This window comes from Polypterus senegalus, chromosome 11 (assembly GCF_016835505.1).
Source record: "Polypterus senegalus isolate Bchr_013 chromosome 11, ASM1683550v1, whole genome shotgun sequence".
NCBI lineage: Eukaryota > Metazoa > Chordata > Cladistia > Polypteriformes > Polypteridae > Polypterus > Polypterus senegalus.
Window position 1 is genome coordinate 40,631,096 of NC_053164.1, and position 23,144 is coordinate 40,654,239.

General features: G+C 36.1%; 1 protein-coding gene and 1 long non-coding RNA gene across 7 annotated transcripts in view; one reads left to right on the plus strand and one right to left on the minus strand.

The window, feature by feature from the left end:
• Positions 1–23,144, minus strand: part of tet3 (tet methylcytosine dioxygenase 3) — a 159,109-nt gene that overhangs the window by 120,858 nt on the left and 15,107 nt on the right. For 2 of the 4 annotated variants that reach the window (XM_039768446.1, XM_039768445.1), the window contains one exon: positions 1,628–1,684. The exons of 1 other annotated variant lie outside the window; for it this stretch is intronic. In XM_039768446.1, the coding sequence (XP_039624380.1) occupies positions 1,628–1,684 (57 nt within the window). Of the gene's footprint in view, positions 1–1,627; positions 1,685–2,170; positions 2,245–23,144 lie in introns of those variants that run through there. One more of the 4 variants, XM_039768449.1, reaches the window with a different exon arrangement.
• The window catches only part of LOC120538874, a 44,816-nt gene continuing 24,627 nt past the window's right edge, over positions 2,956–23,144 (plus strand). Inside the window, exons 1-2 of one of the 3 annotated variants that reach the window (XR_005635528.1) lie at positions 2,956–3,069; positions 3,181–3,506. This is a non-coding gene — a long non-coding RNA (uncharacterized LOC120538874). The remainder of the gene's footprint in view (positions 3,070–3,180; positions 3,507–23,144) is intronic. The other 2 variants (XR_005635526.1, XR_005635527.1) reach the window with 2 other exon arrangements.

Sequence of the window (23,144 nt, forward strand, 5' to 3'; positions counted from 1 at the left end):
CAACAGTCTGTTCATTCAACCATATTTTGAACCTGCCTTATCCATTACAGCAACAGACCACAAAGGGCATACTCACACACACACCAAAACACCCACACATACACCAAAGCACAGCCAGACTAGACCAGATTAAAATCATCAATTAAATTAACACGTACATTTCTGAGTGGTAGAAAGAAAGCAAAAAACTCAGAGAAATACTTTGTAGACAATGGGAAGATGTGCAGTGTTAATAGTTATTAGTTAAAAAACTGAAATCAAGTTCCTGGAACTATAATGCAAGTTCTATGCACTGTACTTAAATGCCACCCTACAAATAAGGACCTTCTAATTTCACAAAAATGTAAATGCTTAACCTGCCTGTGAAGGTTTTGTAATATGTTATTTGGAAAGGAAACCAGATGCATAACAAACAATTGGCATCCTACATAGTGAAAGACCTGATTTTTTTCCCCAGGTAACTTGCTTTTTTGCTCATTTGAAAAGGTTCACTTAGACTTTAATTTCAGTTACACTTTTCCAGTCAGCTGCATGGTAACATTAAGCCATATCTATCAGCTACTGTAATTCAGCTTTTTTACTTCTGCATTACAGATTGGTACATTTAATGCTATTAGTCATTAATGTAGTAAGAAGAACTCAGAGCTTCACTAAGCGAAATACCTACAAGTAAAATCAAACATTTCAAAAACTTGTTTAATGTCAAACACAGCATATATGTATGCTTTAGAAAAGTGTGGCCTTTTAAAATTTGACGTCACCGAGGATGCGCTCAGTTATGCCATGCAGGTGCTACCAATACAGCAGGGCAACCACTTGTACAAGTTCAGGCTCTACAGCATGTAGATTATGAGTGTGCGAATGTGTGTGGAAACATACAGAGTCTTCACCTTAGGTAACTTCTGTCCAATACAAGCTTGACAGAGAGGCTTTCAAATTTAGCCATTTGTGAAAAAATGTCACAATCATGAACCTTTAGCTCATTACCAGAAATATAAGTAATCTGATTCCTTGTGTACATTTCACACGAACAACATGTTTTTTCAGGTGAACAAAGGAAGTTAATAGAATAATAAAAATAAATACAATTCAAGAATTTATTCTACGTTAGAAACTAATAAAACCTTCAAAAATATCTGTGACAATGGTGGGATCTCATCTCAAAGAGAAAATCATAATTTAAACAGTTAACAGTTAACAACAGAAGAAACAAAGTAAGTCAAAATTAGTAATAGCTTGTCATAGCTATTTAATTAACAATATACTGTAAGTGTGTGTAGATCAATAGATAGATATGAAAGATGCCTTATAACAGGATGTTAGAAAAGGAAAGATAGATAAGGAAGACACTATACAAAAGACAGCTAGATAGATAGATAGATAGATAGATAGATAGATAGATAGATAGATAGATAGATAGATAGATATACAAAAACACATAAACACACTCACTCTCATACAAACATATATATATATATAGTGCAAGTATACGTATATATATGAGACATTAACTATATACTGTAATATATACAGTATATTTTATATAAAGAAATATAACATTGTCTCCATTTATACACTTATATATGTATACAGTATTTGAAACTGTTTTCTATCATCTTGATCTTACCTTGGCAGTTAGTGCTAGGAACTTGGCCTGGAATTTAATGTCTTCTTCAAATCCCACCTTTCATCAAAGAAAAATAAAGGGAAGATAAGAGAGAGAGACAGAGAGAGAGAGAGAGAGAGAGAGAGACAGACATAGAGAGAAAGGGGGAGAAAATCAATAAAGTAATGCGACAGTCGCGAGGAGACACTTCTTCTGTCACAAGAATTTAAATATTCAACAATAACCCCTGCCCTTCTGGCTCTCTGAAAAAGAGAACCTTACTTTTATTTAATCTGAACTTGGATAGTCTATCTGATTTTGTGATTCACTGGGATATTATTGTGTATATTTCAAATCATAAACACATTTAAGAGTGAGGGAGATTATTACACAGGGGGATGTCTGTACAGAGGTGACAAATTCAAAATAATTAAATTAATAAAGGAGCACCTTGCCAGCCCATCTCCAGCAGCTTGTGTAATCTGTTCCTCAGTGTCCTTGGATTTGCAATCCTCTGCAAAGCTCTTTTCAACTACATATGATCCACATAATATCTATATTTACCTACAAAGCCAGGCTTCCTTCTTTTTTATCTTGGCAGCTCCTACTATCTCCATCAGAGGCCAGAACAGAACACACATTCTCTCTCTCTCTCTCTCTCTCTCTCTCTCTCTCTCTCTCTCTCTCTCTCTCTCTCTCTCTCTCCCCCTCTCTCTCTCACTCTCTCTCTTCCTCACTCAATCCGTATTTAAGCAGCCATCTTGTCTGATTCTTTGCATTATGATGTTAGGCAGTGTTATATTCATAGTACATAACCTAAGAACCTTTTGTTGAGTGTTAAACTCTCATAGTCTAGATGGCATTCTTGAGAGCAAGATTCCCATATCACTTTTACGTATGACAGATTTCCTTTCCTACCCCTCATTTTCTCTCTCTCACCCTGCCCTACACTTTCTCCAACAGCAAGGATACCGGCAATCTGCATACGTGATATGAATACTGCCCACTGTCCCCCTTCTTGTCAGCATTTCTGCTAGGTGGTCCTACAAAGCATGCATCAGTCTACACTAGCCAATCATAAGCCTGGATGTTCCTTGCTGCTAGGGGAAGGAGAGAGCAAACTCAAGAAATGGGGGATGGTGTGTGCTTGTGTTTGTGCACCCACAAGTGCTTTACATATATATATATATATATATATATATATATATATATATATATATATATATATATATATATATATATATCACTGTATATATACTGTACACACACACACACACACACGCGCACACACACAGGGTGGGGGTGGTTACAGAGAGAAAAGCCACTCCCCAGCCTGTCAAATTTCTGCCTCTCACAAGCATCCCTAAACAATGTCTTTGGTAGGCTGGTATCTGTAAAGAACATCTGTGCATAAGATCAGCTTACAAATGTGAAATGGACTTTTCAGCACTGGAGCAGCAAAGGTACTACATTACAAGCTCTGCTGTTTCTTATTTTCTTCTTTGCTTCTCATTATTATTTATCTGCCTCTGTTACCTTGCAGAAATAGTAAATTCGTTCTTCCTTTAATGTAGGCACAGGACTTCTGAACCTTTATAAATTCGGAATTTCTACTGTCCAGACCAAGAAGACATAAGGTATTGTGTGGTGTTTATATCCGAAGTTATGATACTAATTAAAAGGATGGATGTTTAGGGCCACTTTACATTATATGAAAAGATCCATGGATGATCCAGTGAGGATTTTCTGCTATGGAAAACAGCATTACTTCTGCAACAGGAAAACATTCACATCTGTATCTTTGCCACAAGCACCCGTTTCCAGACATGGAGGTTTGAATTGACGTATGATGAAATTACAACAGCGGTTTTACTTTATCTACAGGGAACCAAGTATTAAGGTACCACATTTTAAATTTCGACAAATTTCTACTTTTATATTCAAATAATATATCAGTGCACTGGCTAAGTTGAAGGCTTAGCTAAATACAGCTGTAAACAACGAGAGAAAATACTTTTTTCCGATTGCTTTTTTTAATAAATACAGCTCAGTTTCTCGATTAAAATGGTACAAAAATATGTTTCCATTTCCAACTGAGTGATAGTTCAATAAGGATTAAAGAAAAGGATAGAAGTATCCAAATCTCTGTAGTGTATCAGTTCTGAAAAAAGGAAAGACAAAACAAATCCATGTGCTATTCTAACCAACCAGCTCGTCTAGAAGGAAATAGGGAGAGCAAAGCATCGAAATGAATCCCTGTATTACTTAATTATTTAAAATATAAAAGGTTACACCAAAAATGATAACCTATAATATATGGGATAGATTTAAGCTAAACTAGTTTCAGGCGAATTGTAAGCACAACCAGGGCTCCATTGAACATTCTAAGAGCACAAGGAAAAACTGCATGTCAGTTTTGAACATGTATGGCTTAATGCAGGGTAGTGAAGAGCTAAAGCCTCTACTGTTGATAACTGATAAACAAAACAACTCAGGTCAGATTTTGATACATTTTGCCAGGACAATCACGCACATGTAGAATCACTTGTAAAGCTAACATTCATATTTAGGATGTGAAAAGGAGAGCCTAGCGAAAACCCAAGCAGACATGGGAAAAGCATGAGAACTCCACATAGTCAGTGAATGGGATAGTATTTAAAAACACACCCTTGCAGGTGTAGTTGAGCAGTTCTATCCACTATTCCACCATTATCTGCACCATGAAGTAATAAAACATATCAACTAGACAGCTTTAAAGATACCAATACCCTATTTAAATAAAGATAAGGTATTTTCTATTATCCTGAGTGGGACTGAGGGCATTTAGTAAAAAAATGTTTCTCTAATTCTTTTTTGCCACTAATTCATGTATTATCTAAGATAAACTAGGAATAAACAAAGGAGGAAACCAGATTATCCTTTTTCTACTGTAATCTATTCAGGTTTCTTTCCTACAGATTTTCAGAAATTTTAGGATATAGTGGGTTGGATAATGGATGGATAGAAAATCTAATCATATTGTTCACAGCACTTGACTAATTCTGGCCAATAAGCTGTCTATAAAACAATCAAGATATCATTAATAAAGACAGTTATCTTGGGTATAAAGTTTTCTGAAAAGGGTGAACAATGCCAGTGTGGATTTACTTTCCAGTACTGTCAAATTTTAAAGACATATAAAGTAGGTGGGTCTGTATTAGCTTCTTATGAATAAGTGTGTGAGTGAATCAGAAAGAGACCGAGCAAGCGAGTGCATGAGTGAGTGAAATAATGTGTGAACAATAATTGCTTTGATTATTGTAATTCACTTTATTCTGGAATCAGTAAATCTCTACTTTCTCGGCTGCAGATGGTTCAGAATGCAGCTGCTCGTTTTCTTACTGGGTCTCAGAAAGTAGTGTCCATTACTTCAATTCTGGCCTCGCTTCATTGGCTCCCAGTTGAATTTAGGATTCATTTTAAAATTTTACTTTTGGTTTATAAGTCATTAAATGGTATTGCCCTATCCTATCTGGCCAAGTTGCTGGTTCCATATACACCAGTCCACTCTTTACGTTTCTCTCAACAGCAATTGTTGGTTGTACCAAAGTCTAACATGAAGACAAGTGTTGATCGTGCCTTTGCAGTTCTAGCACCTAAGTTATGGAGTGCTCTGCCAATTAAAATTAGGTCAGCATCATCAACCCAAATGTTTAAATCTAGACTTAAAACAAACTTGTTTCCAATTGCTTTTAACTGTATATGAGTAACTCTGGTATCAATTTTATTAATAATGTATACATTTTTTTCATATAAATTGTTTTTCTGTAAATTGTTTATCTTCTAATCGGTTCTTTTAACTTATTTATTTTCGTATTTACATAATTTTTGTACTTTGTTTTACTGATTTATTATTGATATATATTTTTATTTTATTTTATTGTACAGTACATTGATTTTACACTTATGGTGTTTTAAAATTGTGTTTTATAAATAAATTTTGATTTGATTTGATTTGATTTGAGTGAACCCTGTGATGGACTGGCACTCATTTAACTTTTGGTTTATATCTTCTGTGCAATGATGCAAGGGTAGGCTCCGATTTGATGTGACCCTTAATTCAATATTCATGACCAAGGAGTGGATGGATATTTTGATAATTATTTTATAATAATCAGTGGAGCATAGGAGAACAGGCTTAGGAACCAGGTTTAAATCCAGCCGGCAGTTTCCTCTACTCAGAATTTGCATTTTATCTTTGTGATCCTGGGAGGCTTCAAAGACATTTATCCACAAAGCTATGAGGTTTGTGCCTGTAGCTGCTGGGATATGAAAAAACTACCAAGCAGATCTGACTAGAGAAGAGGGGTATTAAAACTATATTCAAGAAAATATCTTCTTCTTCTTTCGGCTGCTAATATATGTAAATTATTTTCATAAGTCTTTAATTCAGAAATCTTGTGCCTTCAATTTAAAAAGTGAATGCAGTAATGATGGGTGTTGTATTAAAAAAATCACCCTAAATAAAATCAAGATACTATATTTTTAACTAAACAAAAGCAGTGATACTTCAGAGGCTAAGCAGCCATAAAAAACAGTACTTCCATCTATCCATTTTCTAACATACTTCCAGAGTTCAGGGTTACAGGGAAACGGGTGCCTGTCTAGGAGAGATACGAGGTGTGAACCAACCCTGGACAGGAATCCAGTTAACCATTTCTTCAGATTCAGTTTTTTTCATCATCTTCATGCATTTAGTAGCATACATAAACACTATTGATACATGTTTTCAAATGTGCTTGTTTTTATCTTTCTACCAATAATAGGTATAACTTAATTTTATGACTTCATAAGCTGCTCAAACATTAAGGGAACACTTAAATCATCACAGTCTAACACTAAGTCATTGAAGCTACAGGGATATCAGTCTTTCCTGTTAGGAAGCATAAGTGACTATGAATGAACTTCTCTTGCTTTGGTGCAAATCAAGGTGACAACAAATGCCCTGGAGAGGCAACAGCAAGACAACCCCCAAAAAAGGAAATGGTTTTGCAGGTGGTAGTCACAGACACTTGCTCTCTCCTTATCCTTCCTGACTGATTCTTCTCTAGTTTTGCATTTTGCTAATGTCCCTGTCACTACTGGTAGCATGAGGCGGTACCCACAGCCGATTCAGGTTGCTCAGGTAGTTCAGCTCCTCCAGAATGGCACATCCGTACAAGCCGTCACAAGAAGGTTTGTTATATCTCCTAGCAGTCTCAAGAGCATGGAGGAGATACCAGGAGACAGGCTATTACACGAGGTGACCTGGCAGGGCCCTAGAAGGGCAACAGCCCAACAGCTGGAGCAGTACTGCTCCTTTGTGCAAGGAGAAGAGTAGAAGCACTTGCAGAGCCCTACAAAATGACCTCCAGCTGGCTACTGGTGTACATGTTTCTGACCAAACTGTCCATTAGGATCCTATGAGGGCCCCACATCATGTATAGGGGCCTGTGCTCAAGTCCAAAACCAGTCCAGCTCAATTGGCATTCACCAGAGAATAACACAATTGCCAGCTCTGTCATTGGCACCCCGTTCTCTTTACAGATGAATGCAGATTCACACTGATCACATGTGACAGATGTCAAAGAGTCTGGAGACGATGTGGTGAACGTTATGCAGCCTGCAACATCATTCAGAATGACTTGTTTGGAGGTGCTGGTAAGGCGTATCCTAACTGTTCTTGGGTACCGGGATGAAATCTGCAGAGTCACTGTCAGAGCATTCACTGGTGCAGGGGGTCCAGTGTTCCTCCTGGTGCAGGACAATGCCCAGTCACTTGTGACCAGAGTGTATAGGCAGTTCCTGGTTGACAAAGGCATTGATGCCATTGACTGGCCAGCATGTTCCCAGACCTGAAACTAATTGAGAATCTCTGGTATGTTATGTATCGGTGCATCCGATGTCACCAAGTAATGCCACAGACTGTCGAGTGCATACAGGCACATGGGTGCCATACACACTACTGGGTAATATTATGAGTTGCCATGGTAAAATTCACGCAAATTGGATCAGCCTGTGAGATCAGTTTTTGACTTTGATTTTCAGTGTGATGCTGAATCCAGCCATCAATGGGTTGATGACTTTGATTTCCATTGACCGTTGTTACATCATTTTGTTAACAAATTACACATTATTACTTAATAAAGATTTCCCACTTGAATATTCTGTTCATAGAGATCTGATATATGATTTAAGTGTTCCCATAATTTTTTTGAGTAGTGTATATATACATAGGGCGGCACAGTGGCGCAGTGGTAGTGTTGCTGCCTCGCAGTTAGGAGACCTGGGTTCACTTCCCGGGTCCTCCCTGCGTGGAGTTTGCATGTTCTCCCCATGTCTGCATGGGTTTCCTTCCACAGACAAGCAGATTAGGTGCATTGGCAATTCTCAGTTATCCCTAGTGTGTCTGTGTCCTGCTTTGTGCCCTGGGATTGGCTCCAGCAGACCTCCGTGACCCTGTAGTTAGGATATAGCGGGTTGGATAATGGATGGATGTATATATACATAATCCAAAATCGTAACATATCGGCTTGAGAAAGGTGACAACTCCATTAGTATCCACAGGCCTTAATAGTAATGCTTACTTTCTAACTTGAGATGTCATATTACTGGTCATTTATGACACCTTACAACTGTAAATTCTACTGAAGATTTTGCAATTTCTGGGCATTTATAAGTCAATAATATGTTGTTTAGTATCACCTTTAAACTTGACCAACTTGCTAGTTACATTTTCATCCAAATAATTTATATAAATTAAAATGAGAAGCAGCCCGAGCCAGCATTTTAACATTATGGATAGCACTGCTGCTACACTGGCCAAGAGTCCTGGCTTGAAAATCCTGCACCTAATCAAGTCAAATCAAGTCAAGTGGCTTTATTTTTAACACCATTCATACACTGTATTGCAACATGCAATGGCACCAAATAACACTCCCCAGAACCACGCTACAACATGCACATGAATACAGGACAAGTGCAAGACAGGTAAAAAAAAAATATACTATAAACAGTAACAAAGTTTAACAATTTCAAGTGGTTAGTAATAAATAAATAAATAATAACAGTGAATAAAAAAAAACAACAGTAATAACCAGTTTAACAAATGTGCTGTATACAAACAAGCTACTAGGAGTACATCTGAGAGCGGAGGGGGCAGCACAGAATTCAGAATCCAGATAGCTGAGTGATAGAAGCTGTTGCAGAACCTGGCAGAACTGGTTTGGATGTTATAGTACCTTCTGCCAGATGGAAGTGGGACAAAATAGACTGTTGGAGGGGTGGAAGCGGACCTTCACAATGCCATAGACTTTGTGGATACAAGACTTTATAATGATGTTTCTAATGGAGGTCAGAGAGGTAAGAATGATCTTTTCTGCTGTGTGCACTATCCGTTGTAGGACGTTACGGTCAGAGGCACTGCAGTTTCCAAACCAGACAGTGATGCAGCTGGTCAGAACGCTCTCAGTGGTGTCTCTGTATAATGTGGTGAGAATGGGGGTAGGTAGGCTTGCCTTCTTCAGCCTCTGAAGTAAGTGTAGACACTGTTGTGCTTTCTTGGCTATGGAGACGGTGTTAGTTGACCAAGTAAGGTTGTACCTGTGGCGTGGGCACATTCTCCTTCAGTCTGTGTTGTTTTGCTCCTACATTCCCAAACAAGGCCTTGTCAGGGTTACAGGAATCTCTAAACTGACCCTGTATGGATGTGTGTATGGGTTGACCCTGACAGAGACTGGTGTCTTGTCCAGGGCCAGTTCCTGTATTTAATGCAGCTCCTTCTTCCCATAGCCCTGAATTTAATTAAATAATGTTTGAGAATGTTATATTATATAGTGGCCCCAGCACTGGCCTTCATAACCCATAATCAATTTCACATTTCTTAATTCATAAAATGTTTTATGGCATGCATCTTTCTGTATTTAAGACACATTTTCAGACCATGAAGTTAATCCAAGCATGTTGATTATTAGGCAAGAACCATATAATAAGTTGATAAACGTAGTTAAAATAACTGACACTCTGAGACATGTGCTAAAGCTTATTGCTAAATTTATACTATACGTAAAAATGATCAACTGGTCATAATATGAATAAATGATCGGCTGTTTTAGTCACGTTCAAAGATTTCAACAAACTAACTACACACATGTAGACACTTTAGATAAAATGTGCTCTTTTTCCATTTCTATAAGGCATTAAAACCACAAAACAATTAAATGATTTAGCTTTATAATTTTTGCCATAAAAGGTCTTATAAATACTGTATTCCCAAATATTAAACTTCAGCTAAAGTTAGAAACATTCACTTTACTAATGATTTATGCACTTTAAAGTTAATATAAATTTTTGAATCTCTGCAAAGTATTTGACATACATGCTATCTGCACAAATCATTCAGCCCCACTAAAAAGCAACATATGGATTTTCTATAAGATCATTTTTTTAAACTCAGTAAATAAAGTAAAATTCACAGTAAGTACATAACTATACTTCTTATTTTAAATGTTAACACACACTTTCCTAAACATACATAAATGTATAGTGAGTGGTACATTTCTCCTGATTTATTCTTATAGTGTGCACAAATTCCATAGTTCTAAAATGATGCTTGTATTTGTGGGCTGGAGTAAAAGCAAGTATACCCTTTGATATACTGCAGTCCTGTGTAGGACTATTTTTTTTCTTTTGTAAACAAACCCATAAAAAAACACAAAATAAATGGATGGATAAAACGTTATGTGTCATTTTCTTTATTAGTCTGGTAGTTCAACATTAGAACTGACAGACAGATAATAACCAGTTTTATCATTACTGCTATGTAGTAGATAAAAGTTATGAAGGATATTTATTTGCTTAATTAATGTATATCTTCTTATCACTTATAAGTTATGTGTTTAAGTAAATTAAAAATATACCACCCACTTTATTTAATATTTACTTATGCCCATAGTCCATTGCAAAATTGATCTTCAAAATCTATGCAAAGTCTATACAGACTGAAGGGGGTGCAAGAACACTCTGCCCTGATAAAAGCAGCTCTAACCTGTGTCCCTGTTGTCCCCAACTTCAGAAGTGATTCTGGGGCTTGGCCAAAAGTAACTTCAGGATGGTGTTTAATGCCTCCTCTGATCATAGATTTAACTGAGTCAAGAGTCAGGACTGGAGCCAGGATAAAGGAAGAGAAACGAAGTTAGACAGAGACAGTGACAGGGAGAGAATTGTAAAGGAGAGAATGTGTCTGTGATACTCAGGCAAGTGGAAAGGCCATCCCATGCATTATACACAAACTTGTGACAAACCACTCAGAGGGATGTCAAGGCTACCTTTGTTACTGTGGATTCATCCTAAGTGCAACATTCTTATGTGTTAAAGCATTAATAAATGAGTTCATTTTAATCTATCCTGTGTTCTTGACATTATTCTTGATGTGATAAAAATGTCATGGGGACATTCTACCTGCCACAAGGTACACAAAAAAGCTAATAAAGTGCTTGAGATGACCTTCAACCACCAGTAAAAACTGTTTAGGCTCATAATGATAAGGATAGATAAAAAAGGAGCAAAATGTTTGTATTAGTAGTTTAAGAAGGAACTAACTCAGAAAAGAGTAAAGAAACAATTGCTTCAATGGTTATAATTATTCTTAAACACTTAAGATATTCAACAGTTAGATAAGGAAGGTTCTGTAGGTAGCTCTTGCACTGTGATCACTTCACAGCTGAGGTGCTGTCTTTGTGCAGTTTGCATATTCCTCACTCGAGTCTCCTTCTGTGATCTCTCTTTCCTTCCACAAGACAAACTAGTAAATTTTGCTCTGCTGAGTGACCATGGGTGTGAATGAGCAGGTATAGGTGATACAATGGCACCCACCCTGTCACAACAGAAGCTATGACTACGAAAAATACATTCACAATATGGGTGGATGAATAGACAGAGGGCTAATCTACAAAACAGTGCTTATGTGTTAGTACGTCTGTTGTTAAAATCTGGCAAGACAAATGTGCAAAGTCCAAATGTACAAACACACACATGCACAGTGATTTCCAATAATTCTTGAAAATGGTATATAAAATGCTGAAAATGTGGTTGGTTCACAATCCTAATGGTAAAAAAAGATGTTTTCCAAAAAAACATGTAAATGACACTTTACAAGCAACTGTGTTTACTAAAAAACTGCCAGTCAACTCACATTGAAAGATCCTGTACTGCACACTCTCATTCCTGCCTTGCAGTGTGTGGAAAGTCTCTGTGACTCCCATCCCTATGACAAACTCCCTCATGTCTACTTCAAAACTTAAGTATCTGCATCCTTTTCTACATCACAGCTGACTACAATTTGAAAATTTAATTCAATGTCTTATAATACCCGTTCCTTCAAACGTGTGTTAAAGAGCATACTGACTACTATGTATTACTACATTTTACTGTGTATTCCTCTGGTCTTGTTATATAGTAATTCATGGGTAACTGAACAAGCACAGAGATGACTGGAATAAAATGAATTATTAAGAATATTTTACAAACACAAGGAAATAATAAAAAGAAACAAAAAGGTGAGCCATTAACACATCAAGAGAAGAAAAGGAGCAACAGAGAATTGACCTAGAAACACGCATTAACCACAAACTGTAATAATAAAATCTATGATGATTGAATATAAAGAGATTTAGTTTTGTATCCCAATAAGCAAAATGTGACAACACCAAAGAAGCTACTACCTAGTAGTCACAAATGCTGCTGGAAAGAAGTATGAGCAAACTAAAATGAAAATAAAACATGTCCAAGCTGAACTGAGGAGAGGAGTAAAACTACATTAAACTGATAACAATGACTAGATTATGGAGAGAGGAATAAAATGAAACAAAATCCATGTCACAGATCATAGCTGCTGTCTGACTGTGTTGATCACAAAATCTGTAAAATGTCAGGAAACCACATATATCTAGATACATTTAATCTGCCTACTAAAGAACCTATAGTATACTGGATGAAAACTAAGAAGCAGACCTGAAAATTAAAAAAGAAATACTTCAGTGCTGGAAAATGGGCACATCAGAACTCTTGATTATCACCCAATTGATCAAAAGGTATATCAAACCCATTATTAGGATGCCCGGTTTCAAGAAAACAGAAGCTGAAGTGAGTATTACTCCAGAATTCTGTGCCAACCTTCGGTCACAAATGGCATGGTCAGTTAATAGAAGGTAAGGGCTCTCAGAGTGGCTAATAACAACAGATTACCCAGAAGAAGTCCACTTTTCACACAGGACTTGAAGAGAACTTGTGCAGCTGCAACACTCAAACCACAGAAGGGAGTAGATTGCATGAAACATGGCAGTAATTAATAACGCTAGCATTGACAAACTATGAAAATTGTAAGTTAATATTGTGTAAAACTGAAGCTACTGCCTTACACTAGCCCTGCTATAAAATAAGCAGATAAAAGGTGTTGCAGAAAATAAAATAATGCTTGATTTTATCACTTTATTGTGTCACATTTTATTCTACGATGAGGTTAGGTGAACTGAACAAGAAAAGGAAAAGTTTATCCTAAATAAAAAGGCAAAAATATGTATTTGATGGACCTGAAAACATGCAAATTAATTTTTCATAAAGTATCATTTTAAGTTTGACGTTATGTAAGAGCTAATTTAAACACATGTACTGTTATTCCCATTTAGTCATTTTAGTTTCTTCCAATATGATTTCTATTCTATTTGCTTCTGTCTTTTTATACTTTTTTAACCTTTACCATTCTTTTCTTACCACGTCAAAAATATATTTGTGACATTGTCAAGCTTGAGAACGTGTCACCAATTCTGCGCTGAAGTACAGAATCAGTGGCTTATACATCTAAATGAATGTTCCCTTGGCTCAGCTAGTTCAATCACTCCTTTTTCTATTTGTGAAGCTGTAAGTCCCAGAGGAAGAACAGAAGCAGTGGCATACATTTATTATAGTTCTAGCTGTACTTGGATGTTCTTTATAGTGAAGAATGATTTTAAACTAACAACAGTACAACATAATAAAAGTGGTAACCTGTTGCAATAAAGATCCAATAAAATCACCCTTTCCATTAAAAAAGAGTACGACTGTCTACTGCAGTTTTCCTTAAACTACGGGTTCTGAACCAGATTGGGTTGTGGACATGTATGTGATGAGTCGCCACATTAACATTAATAATACAATTGCAGAGTTCATCCAAGAGTGAATTCTGTGTCAAATGATACACCACCTGCTACTTAGCGTTCTATCAATGCCATAGAAACCTCATGGAAAGCTTTCATTTTTGTGGCATGAAAATATAATAAGCTGCTCCCATCTCACAACCTATTACTGTAAATTAGACTGAGAGCAAAAACGCATGTAAGAAAGGGAGGGCGAAAGGAAGAAATGATCCAGAAAAGCTTGTGATGTGAAGGGACTGTGGCGCTAGATTCAAATGTTAAAATGAAAACAGGAATATGATGATTTTCTTGGTGTTTAGGGTAAGAGAATATATATAATGTGCCATGGCCGGACTGTACACTAGTTGCAGTTCCAGTGGCTATGAACAACTGACCAGTGCCTCATTGTATGTTTGCAGTTATGGCATACCTGAATCCAAATATGAAAATGAGATGCAAAGAAGATTTTTCATTAAGTTTAATGTGTCTCAGTAAGGAAGAATACCTTCTCATTACATTTTATTGTTGTGTTTTAATGTAGTTCGATAAATGTCTATTAATTGGTAGTGTGAGGAACACATTTGTTAGACCACTGAGAACTGCAAGAACACCAGAAATTATGAAAAGGTTAAGATAAGCTGTAGACACATGATGTCAGTCAGCAGAGTTAAACATTTCAATCTGGACTGTTTGCCGAATTATTCAGCAATGAGTTTTCCTATCATTGCATTGTCCATCCATCCATTTTCCAACCCGCTGAATCCGAACACAGGGTCACGGGGGTCTACTGGAGCCAATCCCAGCCAATACAGGGCACAAGGCAGGAACCAATCCTGGGCAGGGTGCCAACCCACCACAGGACACACACAAACACACCAAGCACACACTAGGGCCAATTTAGAATCGCCAATCCACCTAACCTGCATGTCTTTGGACTGTGGGAGGAAACCCACGCAGACACGGGGAGAACATGGGTCTCCTAACTGCGAGGCAGCAGCGCTACCACTGCGCCACCATGCCACCCCTCATTGTATTGTATAAATTACAAATAATGCATACAAGTTTTTTAAAGAAATTAACTTTTTTTTCTCTTTTCTTTGAATTGCTAAATGGAAACTGGGTTATGTTAATTGTACTCTCATTTAGAAAAATATATTGTTAATGGTTGAGCTCATTTGAAAAGCATTATTTAAAAACAAAGTTAACACAAGTTAAATAAACTCATTTACTAATTAATTTTTGAACTACTTCATTCCTGAGCTGATGCCATGAATTACATTACTAATTTAAGCGACCTCTCGTACAATCCTTTCAGAAACCTTCATATCCTTGCACTGCACCTCATGAATTTCTATCTCTCAGCTTTACTAAACCTTATATCTCAAGAATCTGTTGCTGTTTTGAATGATAATCATTGTTTTAGTTCAAGATCCAGGTGGTGTGAACATTCTCCCCATATTTCCTTCAGGTACCACAGTTTCCTCTCCCAGTTCAAAGACATGTAGGTTAGTTGGATCGGTGATACTAAATTGGCCTTAGCGTGTGTGTGTGTGTTCACTCTGTACTCTGTACAGAGGTTATTCCTCCCTTGTGCCTTATGCTTGCTGGGACAGGCTCCAGCTGCCCCATGACCCTGCACAGGATAAGCAGTTTTGGAAAATTGACAGATATAGTACTGTTTTAACAATACATTTGTTTCCCATTTTTTTCTTTTTGCAATATTCTTGCTTGACAGGAAACAAAAAATTTACTCTTTTATTATTTAGTCATTGTTCATTTATCATTTTATGACTCTGCAGTCATTATAGTAATAATCTTCTTCTTGGGTTTCAATCCAATACCGACTTTCTAATTTGACTCCTCAGAATAAAAAGTTTTACAATCCAGGGTCTACTGGGCTGTTTCTTGAACACAGGTTAAATTGTTCTAGTCTTTGAAATGTGCACATTGTATGAATCCTGAACCAAACTACTTTACATTGATCCTACTTCAAATCTGTTACAATATTTTAGCCACTGCTTATTCCTTTTAAGACAGGCTCTACCTCTATGCACAGAGGGACACAATGACTTACCCATCTTGGTTTTCATCTTTAGCCAAGATAATCATAGCTCAGAAAAAGCACAGTAAAAGCACCTCTGTCTACTTCCATTCTGGTTTGTCACCCTCAAAAGCCCAGGATAAGAGGAATTGGGCTGATTTATAAAACTACCAGCAGAGAAGAAGGATTTCTCCACAGATTGAGATGATCTAATAATAAGGGTTTTCAGACTAAGCCTCAACAATTTGTCATTTGTTTTTCTCTTTTATTGCATTTAGGATACTAATAAAGTTTCAATATAACATCACGCTAATTTTCTTGATAATTGTCATCATATAATTGTACTTTAAAATGATTTCACTATGTTACAAAACACAATCCCTGCAAAGTGTCTCTGTCTTTTAATACGCTTTCTGAAACACATTTCAGTCTTCTTTATCAGAGCCTCTCTTTAGATTTTCACACATTTTGCTTTTACTTTTCTCCAAAACATAAAAATACTGTAGACTCTTTTTTTACAAATACAACTTAGTATGTTGTTGCACTAGTGGTTTAGTTCACAATATCATCTCCCCAAAAGGAAAAAAAAACACTGAATGATTCAACAGTAGTGCATAAGTATTTTAATAACTTGAATTTTATCAGCAAATTAGAGTCCATGTTTACACATTTGGTTTAAAGTTTTACCGCAGACGTATACATTGATTAAAATGTCTACCGCAGTACTAACTGCAAGGGTCACTATTTGAATAGGTGGGCAGGGCAGGACAGGGAGGGTTTCCAGCTTTAAAAACAAAGTCCTTGTGTGCTATAGTACTATGATGCAATTTCAACAAAGTATAAACATCAATGTTCTTACTAAACATGATAAGACTTTATTGCACTACCTGTTGTTTACAAATTAATTTTCCACCCTTAATTTATGATGCTGATGCAAAAATAATATATTTCTATTGCTTCTTCAATGACTAATATCTGAAACCTATTTTATATGAAACTTAATATCAAACAGCCATTAATTTTTTTGCTTTCATTAAGAGAAGAATCATGGAGCGTTACAGCCTATCCCAGAAGCATTGTGTGTAATCCTGAAAACAATGGTGGATGGGGGTGGGTGATATTGTTGCATGGGTGCATTGCCTGGTCATAATGTGTTCCTCTTGTCAACAAGAAACACATGGTCTAAGGAATGGAATGCTATATAATGGACTCAGGTTAATTCAGATAAATTAACAATTCAAATTCAATGCCCTACTTTAAGCAAGAGTAAGTGTAAGGACATACTTTTCTCTGACTTTACATTTAAACATATTCACAACACACCAGCCTAAAATCATTAGAGAACCTGACATGTCACCGTACTTTGTTTAAAAAGCAAAGTCCACAAAGCAAAGCTACATCAATAAACGGAATACATGAAAACAAACATCATAAACAGTGCCACATCAGCCTAGAATCATACACAGACATGTTTTCAGTGTTAAAGTTTAGCAGGTTGAGGTCACATTCATTCACTTTCAATTCAAAGTTTTTTCAGTTAGCTTTTATAAATGGTTCATTGACTCTGCTGTTTAAAAAAAGTTTACTCTCTGTAAAGTTCTCCATCAGCAGTATCATTAATTCATTCAATTTCTTTGCTGTTTTTCTCAAATTTACAGACAGACCGGTAAGTTCTGATGAACAAACAGCAATGTTAAGGGAAGGTATTAATCAATTTTATATTAGCTTTTAACACACATTTTAATACATAGGATACTGTCGGACACTGCTCTTACAGTTTTAGTAGAAATTCTTTAAACCATTTTCAATTAGGATAGAAGTATGACAATAGTATCATAGCATTCCTGTGTAAGGGTCTGGGAACACTTGAATATGTCTATGTGCTGTTATCATTTATTTTTTAACACTTGATTTTTGCAATATTTTTTTTTCCTTATGTTTGAGTTCTGGTACTTGTAGCACGGTATGTTGATGATTTAAAGGGTATCGGTGACAGTGTGTTAATATACCATAAGCACTGCAATCACACACATATGCACACACAAATTCCCATTTTTAGCATAGGTGGTAATAGGAGTTCACTAGTCACAACATGGAAAGACATTTTTGGCACCTTTTGTTTATTTTCTTTCTTGGAAGTAAAATATTTAGATTAAGGGATGAGCATAACAACATTTCTAGCATCTTCTTGAACTTTCTGCCTTTTTTTCTGTTTCACACATTGGTTGGTTATATTTTTAGGTTTTTACCTAATTTGAACTTTCAAAAGGAATTTTGCTTGCTAGAAAGATCACTCGGTATTAATTACAGTATCTGTGTTTTTCTGTTCTCTATATTGAGACATCCTGTGCAATATATATATATGTGTGGACACAACCAGTCAAAAGTTCAGACACACCCATAGACTTTTATGTTTTATATATAAATTGAAAAAAATTGTTATCAAGATACCAATAAACTGATTTAAAATAGCCAAGACATTACTAGTGTTGCTAATTGCTATTAATGATTGAAATTTATTATTCACATATGAGTACAAAGCCCCATCTTCATGAGCCATTTCCTTCTAAATGACAACTCCCTTAACTTAACCTTTATTAGTCATGTTTACACGTTAATTGGCAATTGGAGAAACCTTTGTAATTGTATTAGCACCTCTGAAACTTGTTATTCTGTTTACTTGGGTAGAAAGGTACAATATATTTGTAAGGTTCAGTTCTGGGTTCAAAAATGGCCAAATTGAAAAAGCTTTCTCAAGAAACATGCCACTCTGTATTTTCTTGCACAATGAAGGTTATTCAATGTGAAAGAATGCCAAGAAACTGAATATTACATACACAGTTGTCTATTACTGTCTTGAAAGAAGATGGCAAACTGGAACTAACCAGGACAGTGTCACAGGCGTGAGCATGGGAGACAGTTTAAGGACTCAGGTGATGATAACTCTCCACCAATCCAAAAGATGGCTATGCGATAATGTTCTCTCTTTTCCTCCCCCTGGAGACCGAAAGATTGACAGCTTTCCTCCACCAACGTCACTTGCGATGTCCTTCCTTATGGACCTGCCTCCTCCCTCCATGGCTGCCATATTACCGTAAAACCCACCATTCTGGACAATCTTAATCAGGGCTCACATCTAAGAAGACTAGCTTGTGTATTTTCACACATTTCTTTTTGAATTAATGTATTCAATTACACAGGGTTTGCCCCAAAACACTGATGGTCTCTGTCCTTACTTCTTACAACAGCAAAAGATGGGGAAGGCTCAGATGCACAGCTTTATAAGACAGGGGTCCTCAATCACAGTCCTGGACGGCCGCAGTGGCTACAGGTTTTTGCTCCAACTTGACTGCTTAATAAGAAGCACTTATTGCTCAAGTAACACTTCTGCTTCACTTTAGTTGTCTCACTTGTTAAGATTTTGAACCCTTATTGCTTCTTTTAGTCTTAAACAGTTGGATTCTCCTTTTTTAATTGCTCCTAATTAGCAATAACATGCAAATGACAAATGAGACCAGCACTTCTCCATTTCGCTTGTTACCATTGTCACCTGTGTGTATTTTTGATGCACTATTGGGTTTAATGAAATACTTGGAAGGAAAATGAAGAGAAAAAAGTGAAGGACTGAGAATTACTCGTCCATTTTAGCCTTCAAATCATTTGTATGATATTCTTTAGAAAGGGGAAGAAAATCGAGGATATGTGAATTACCTGAAATAGCAGAATTAAAGCACTAACAAGCCATGAAATGAAATTATTGGCAAGGATTGTTTTCAAATTAAGCAACTGGGTTAGAACAAAAACCTGCAGCCACTGCGGCCCTCCAGGACTGGGACTGAGGACCCCTAGCATAAGAGGATAAGGACATCAGAATCTGTAGTTGGAGAAACCAATGCCATACAATTTCTCAGTTGGCTTCTTCCTTAAATACACACCAAACACCAATGCTTATGTTTACATTATGTAAGACTTTTCTTCAACTAAAATTCATTGAAAATTAAAGTGGTTTCTTACTAAGCCACTACAGAAATCAATTCACTGATTTGCTTGCCGAACTGACAACTGTAATGCTTTATTTGTTCAAAGTGTTCTGCCTCTAGTGTACAGTAAATTTAAAGTGAGCGCTGCCACAAGGACACTGTTAATGGAACGAGGAAGCATGACCCAATAATAACAGTTAAGATAATAATTAAGATTATACCACCGTGTTTGACAACAGCATGTGTTGTACCACAAAAGCCGGGAGAGGGAGGGCAGGCATTTTTCAGTCAACTTTGCCTATTCTAAATAACCAGCGACATTGCAAAAGTTTATTTTCTCCTAAATTACTATTACCTGTTATCTTAGTTTTCTTTTCCTTAAATGCCAATTGGCCATATATTCAGCTATCTCGATTTCCCCTTATATGTCAACATTTAATGTACTAAATTATCTCTGAATGTATTTTTCTAAAGTGACTGATGCTTAGCAATTAAATGAATGAGATACTGAAACAGTGTAGCTATTGGCTAACCAAATGATCTTCAAGAAGTAGTCTCTCTTTTCTCAAACATCTGACGTCCCAGTGTTATGTATGTTTAAATACATATGCAAACTTATGTATGAGAAGGCTGCTTTCCTTTTTTAAAATTTTCTGTTACTGTGCTACATTTATGGATACATGCAAGTACTCTGCCTTTGTATTTAAAATTATATCGAACTGATGTCATGGTGCCGTGGTTAGCACTACTGCATGAAGAATCCAGAATTCTGAAGTCAAACACCATACACACTGCTGTCTATATGAATTTGCTTATTCTCCCTGTATTTTCTTGGATACTCCATTACACAATTGTAGCCTGTCACAGCAGCATCAGGCACAGGATTGGAGACTTCCCTAGATGAAGAGCAACCATACTGCAGAACAAATTACATAAACTCACAAGCATACCCACAGCTTGCACCTCTGATCCATTTAATTGTACATTTATTTTACAACAAGAATACAAATATTACCATATATATTTCTTTTTGTGATCCTTAGTATATTTAAGTAGGAAAACAATGATATAAGAAATCAACAAAAGAACCAGGCACAAACACAGCATTAGCATAAAACAGACACTCTGTATTTCTGAGCTTTATGTCTGAATTTAATTTTAAGACTTCACCATTTCATGAAGCAGTAATCACTAGTGTCAGCAGCATTTGATATTTAAAAAACATACAAACAGAACAAGGGCAAACAAAGTGAGCAGCACAAAAACAACATCTAGATTTGCAGTGCATCAAAACAAAAACTTAGCAGAGTTAAGTCACAACCAGAGAGACCCAGGCTTTTACTCCTTTTCTCTGCCCTCCCTGACCAATCGTTAATCTCATCATCCATTATTCAGTACTTTACTTTGAGTGATTCCTGAATAGCTAAAAAATGGACAGGTGATAGGAGATTTTGCATTTTAGACACAATAATAGTAAGCTGTAAAACTTTACACTTGTGTCAATAGAGGGTGTTCTGATTAAACACAACAGGAGCATGAAAGTGCTGTCATGGAATTAACAACCCTCATTAACACTCCTGTGATATAGACCCCACCCCCCAGAGGGAAAAAAAAATAAATAAGAGAAAGCTCACATTTCATTTGCTAACTGTTCACAAAGTCTTACTCCACCAATGGCCCTTATCAGTGCCCTTCTTGGCATATAGGTCACTGTCATTCACAGAGTTTAAGTTTTCATTTTAAATGTCAAAAAGAATTCTGATAAGAGGTGGAATCAGTCAAAAGGAAAAGTTACATAGATGTAAAATTAACTTTACTGAATGCAAACAATAATTAAGTAAAAAGTAAATGAAACAAAATAAATCCTAAGAAATGCAAAACGTAACTTAACATATTGCAAAATATACTTTGTTTTAGACAGACAATAGTTTTATATTTACTACCAAGACTTTTATTAGATTTTATTCTCATTTGTATAAAAAAATAAATTAATGTCTATCTATCTATCTATCTATCAACAAATTCTTTACCGATTTCTTTCATTTTTCAATAATAAATTCAGTAGTTAATTATAAATAATTAATATAATCAATAATCAATATAAAGATTGGTTTACACCAATAGAGACATATCACTCACAGAATATGAGACAACCATCACCCACCACAATGAAAATGTCAGAAATAGTTATTGATTAGCAATTAGAGGTAATAACGTCTATCCAGGAAAGATTACGTATACAGGTAGTCAGATAAACAAAAAGGATTTCTAAATATCAACATCTGGTATCAGAAGTGTTGGATGATATGTCAACTTAAAAATAATTAAATATTTTGCATTTGTTTAAATGTTGAATGATCTAAAAACTGAATTCTGTTTAACAGTGGAGTGTGTACTTATGTTTAAACAATTTATTTTATTTTCAACCTTTCGTTTTTTAGTGTTCTTTCTTGTGTACAGGTTTGCAGGAAAGTCTATGAACTTTAACAACCACAAAGCAAAAACAAATCCTGAAACAGATTCATGTCCATCACAGGGCAGAGTCATAAACCTAAAGTGAGCTCATTTATAGTTGCTAGATGACCTGACATCATGTTTTGAAAAACAGTCATGAGAAAATTTTACACACAAAAAAAAAAGTAAAAGAAATGTCCCATTGCAGACAACAACACCTCAGTCTACGGTAGGGCACACTAAAACACCTACTGTATTCTAAACCAAGTTAATCAGACCTGCAAACCAAACACCACGGCTTTATTTGTATGAAATGTGCATGAATTGGGCATATTAGTTTTTGCTTTCACCTCATTTGTCGACCACTCTAAACCAGTGACTGTAACTGTGGTTGTGAAAATGTCACATAATGGGCTGATATTCTGTCCAGGGCTTGGCTCCTGCCTTGTGCATGTTGCTGTATAGAAAGCACCTGGTCTCCTGAAACTGGTTAACAGGATAATGATATAAAAATAGCAATGTTTACTGATAAAGCATATAATAACTGTCTCCACACCTGCCCTCATGAAATAGCTTTTACTGTTTGAATTTAACCTAATATTCATTCTTATGTATGTTCACCACATAATTTTTATGATAGTTATGGGTTTATTGCAGAATCTTGATGCCCAAATTCAGTATAAAGAGCTGTACAACAATGAATTAGCTAGACTTGACTTGACAATTCTTTATAACTGAAACCGAGTGCTCAAGAATTCTTTTTAGATTACAAATAGTCAATGTGCCAAAGAGAAGCAGTGGATAGTGCTGCCAGCTTGCAACACCTGCTGTAAGTTTTTCTATCTAGAGTTTAATTGGTCTACCCATATCACTAC